The sequence below is a fragment of the Melampsora larici-populina genome, assembly GCF_000204055.1.
Source record: "Melampsora larici-populina 98AG31 unplaced genomic scaffold MELLAscaffold_23, whole genome shotgun sequence".
In the NCBI taxonomy this organism is placed as follows: Eukaryota; Fungi; Basidiomycota; class Pucciniomycetes; order Pucciniales; family Melampsoraceae; genus Melampsora; species Melampsora laricis-populina.
The window spans coordinates 795810-799352 of NW_006768787.1; the positions used below are offsets into that span (position 1 = coordinate 795810).

The 3543-nt window shown below is 36.9% G+C and overlaps 1 protein-coding gene across 1 annotated transcript; it reads right to left on the reverse strand.

Annotated features, from left to right (window-relative positions):
* Positions 1 to 385: 385 nt before the first annotated feature.
* MELLADRAFT_64003 (uncharacterized protein) lies at positions 386 to 2004 on the reverse strand (the record flags this gene model as incomplete). The annotated part of the gene is made up of 4 exons (XM_007411110.1): positions 386 to 555; positions 594 to 1016; positions 1650 to 1860; positions 1939 to 2004. 4 exons carry the CDS (start codon positions 2002 to 2004, stop codon positions 386 to 388), a joined length of 870 nt encoding a protein of 289 aa, XP_007411172.1.
* Positions 2005 to 3543: the final 1539 nt, after the last annotated feature.

Here is a 3543-nt window from a genome sequence, read left to right on the forward strand (position 1 = left end):
TAGGACATGTTACATAGTCTCAAGCACAATAAATGTAAGGAAGCTTTCACAATGGATCACACACCTGTTCTTACTTATCTTCTAGATATAAATGGCTCCAGAAGAAGAACAGACCAATCATGATGACTTTCACATATCACATAATTTGTAGGGAACATTTAAATAGGAAAGAATCAATTGTTACTGAACAATAGTACCATTGTAGCTTTTAATTACAATGAGAGGAACATTTGATGGGAATCCACTGAGTTAAGAAATAGAAAACTCAAGGAAAGAGATACAGATGCACTGTTGTAATGATCATATTTCTTTTGATTGCTTTTCAACGGACATCAAATCCACATCATAATGTGAGATTAACAAAACGGTGAGAGATGAATAAGAACTATTTAAATTTCTGACTTTGTTCTCCTATCTCTTTGACGAGATACATAGGAGATTTGATAAATCTTATCTTTTTCTTTTCTTCTACAACTGTACCATCTTCTCCAACAACCGAATCATTCTTTCTCTTTCGTGATGATTTAGGTTCCTTTATAAGGGTTGCTTCATCGGCTGTGATATCCAGTATATTTGCACATGCAGTTGCATACCGATGGCTGAGTTGAACAGAGGTTCCAAGCCTGGTGAAAGATCTTGAGGGTTTGTGAGATGTGAGAGTACAGTGATGATTGTGGGCCCCGCGCCATAGAATTTTGACAATCCCATCACAGCTTGCAAATCAACAATAACATTAAAATCGGGCCAGTAAAATTCACCATCTTTGACTTCAAATCCATCATCAGCCTGGCTAGCCATCTTTCCAGTTTCTCTAAAAGCTTGAAACCAAATTCCTTGAGACCATCCACCCGGAGTGTCACCATTGGTGTGAGGTATACCAGAGAAACAATCCATGGTAAAGCTGAGATTCCCTCCGAATGCATCCGGATTGTGAGTGTCTTTGTGATCAAGGTTTCCACCAGATAAAGCTTTGAGTTGTTTGATTAAAGATTGTTGAATTTCAAAGAGCGGGAGACCTAAAGTTCTAAACCGTCCAGCATAGATTTCTTCAATACATTTTCAAAAGCCAAGATGTTGTTTCCATTCCAAAAACAGTTCTGGGTCTTCTTTTACAAAGTCGGGTGGTATATAAGATCCTAATCAAACACAAACACGTGTCAGATATTATGAGAGGTGATTCCAGAAGAAACAAAACACATACCAACAGCTTCATCATCCTGCATAGATTTTCGATATCCAAAGCAGCCCATGAACCCAGTTTTCACACTGCAAATATAATGTGTTTCTCCACAGTGAAAAATGATTGCACTTAATGCACAAAATAATTAATAATGCAGATTTAATGCAGAAAAATGCAGATTTAATGTAGATTTAATGCACTTTCAATCATTTTTTGAATTAAATGTAATCATTTTTCACCGTGGAGAAACACATTATATTTGCAGTGTCATTTGCTTATTCAAAGTACACCTTTTAACAATTTTTTTTCTTTCATACTGTATTCACAAGTTTCATCAAGTAACTTTCTATCATTTTCATTCATCTATTCATAAGGTGTAAATTTTACTACTCCAACCATCTCCTTTTTTGTTTATCTTGAATAACACAAACTTTATTAGCTACATATTTGATTCTTTGTGCACTCTTACTAAGTTCCAAAGCCTCTTCAATTGTAGGAGGATCACGCTTGTCAAGCCTAAGAACCGGATTGTATTTCTCATCAACCCAGTGGATCTTCTGAACAACATTTGTCAAAGCACCTGAACCAATTGATTTATGTCTATTTCTTTTGTATTTTGCACACCGTGCTAGCTCCGTAGGGGTCTTTGGTGTACGTGTGTCGGTGTCATTCTTCTCATCCTAGAACATCTCAGAGAGTGAGAATTTATTATTATGAAGGATGACTTGAATAAGTATTAATTTTGAAAATAAACATACATGTCCCCTTTTGTTTCTACGCTCTCTGCGTTTTCTAGCATCAGTAGGTTTTGATTTGTTGTCCATTTTAGAGGGACGTTGTAGTCTAAAAAGTGATGAATGAGATAATTTGAGATGATGAAAGACTGAAGTGATAAGCAAACTACTGCAAGATGGATATCAAAAAAAATACAAGATTAAATAATACATTGGTCAGTCATGATCTGATCAATATATTGAAGTCAGGAGATTAAAATGCAGAGTGACTTACTTCTTGTTAATCCAACAATTGTGTTTGATTCTTGATTGTTGATTCTGTGAATCTGGGATGAAAAAAGTTCACACGAGAACTTCGAGAATTTCAGGAATTTCAAGAATTTTTTTATTTTTTTATTTTTTTATTTTTCATCAAAATTCATTCTAATTCCTTCGACCTTTTGTCCTTCACTTCAAGGACAACGAATAGATATAATCCATAACTTGTATGTATATTCTCAACTTCATCACAAACTCAGTCAACTTTATTTCTCTATCAACCTCTCTTGAAATTGCACATCAACTTAGCAATGGTGAAAACTCCCAAAAAAGAACTCAAGATAACGGAATTCCATTCCAAACTGTCGAACGCTGCGATCGATCAATCAAAAACAAGCCTTCTGGTATGATGGAATCGGACTCCTTGAACAAAGAGATGAGGCAAAAACTTCAGGACGCACAGGTATATCTCTCGAGGTCTTTGCCCACTAGCCATTCTGCTGATATCCAATCCCTCAATCTCAGAAAATGGCCTCCCGAGCTACAAAGTGTGAAACCAAAGGTGATTATGACAAAGCCTTCCAGTCAGTATCTTGACAAAATTGGTTTTGAACCCGTTGGGAGCTCCGTTTAGGAAACCTGTGGATCCTGATGCGCCTGATCAGTGAGTGTGGTTTTGTTTTGATTTCTTCAAACGGTGGAGATGATCTGATCATCCCTAAAACTGAACCCTAACCCTAACCCTAACCCTAGTGAGTGACATCTTCGGGACGATGATGATGGGTCTGTTTTTGAAAAACAAAATGAGACCATATTTTGGATAGGGAAACTGGCACATTCAGGTTAGTGCTTACCTGTGATGATCGTATCACTGATAGGTTGGTGGTGTTCGAGATTTGAAACCATAAGTTGAAATTCTCACTCGATGAAAAGAATAAGAACTGATTCAAAGCTTTACGTACACTACCTTTCGCATCCCGAGAGACTACATGCCCAATGATAATACCTAAACCTTTGTTTTCGCCGTCTCGACCATTTCGTAAAGCCAGAACCCATCAATATGAAAACTATAGGCTTCTTGATTATGATATCAGTCAGAGTGGAAGTCCAGGTCGAAGTCAAATTTGAAGTGGAAGTCCAGGTCAAAGTCCAAGTCCAAATCCAGTCAAAGTGCAAGCTCAAGCCCAAGCCCAAGGTTCTTCAATCCATAGATCTGATTTGGAATTTACAACATAGAGAGCAGTTAACATTAGTTTGATGTTTGATAAATGATCCTTTTTGAAAAAGTCAAAAAGCACTCAACCTGACATTGAACTTGAACTTGAAGGTAATTGTGAAGAAGTAGAAGGTGATGCTGAGTATGAAGTTTGA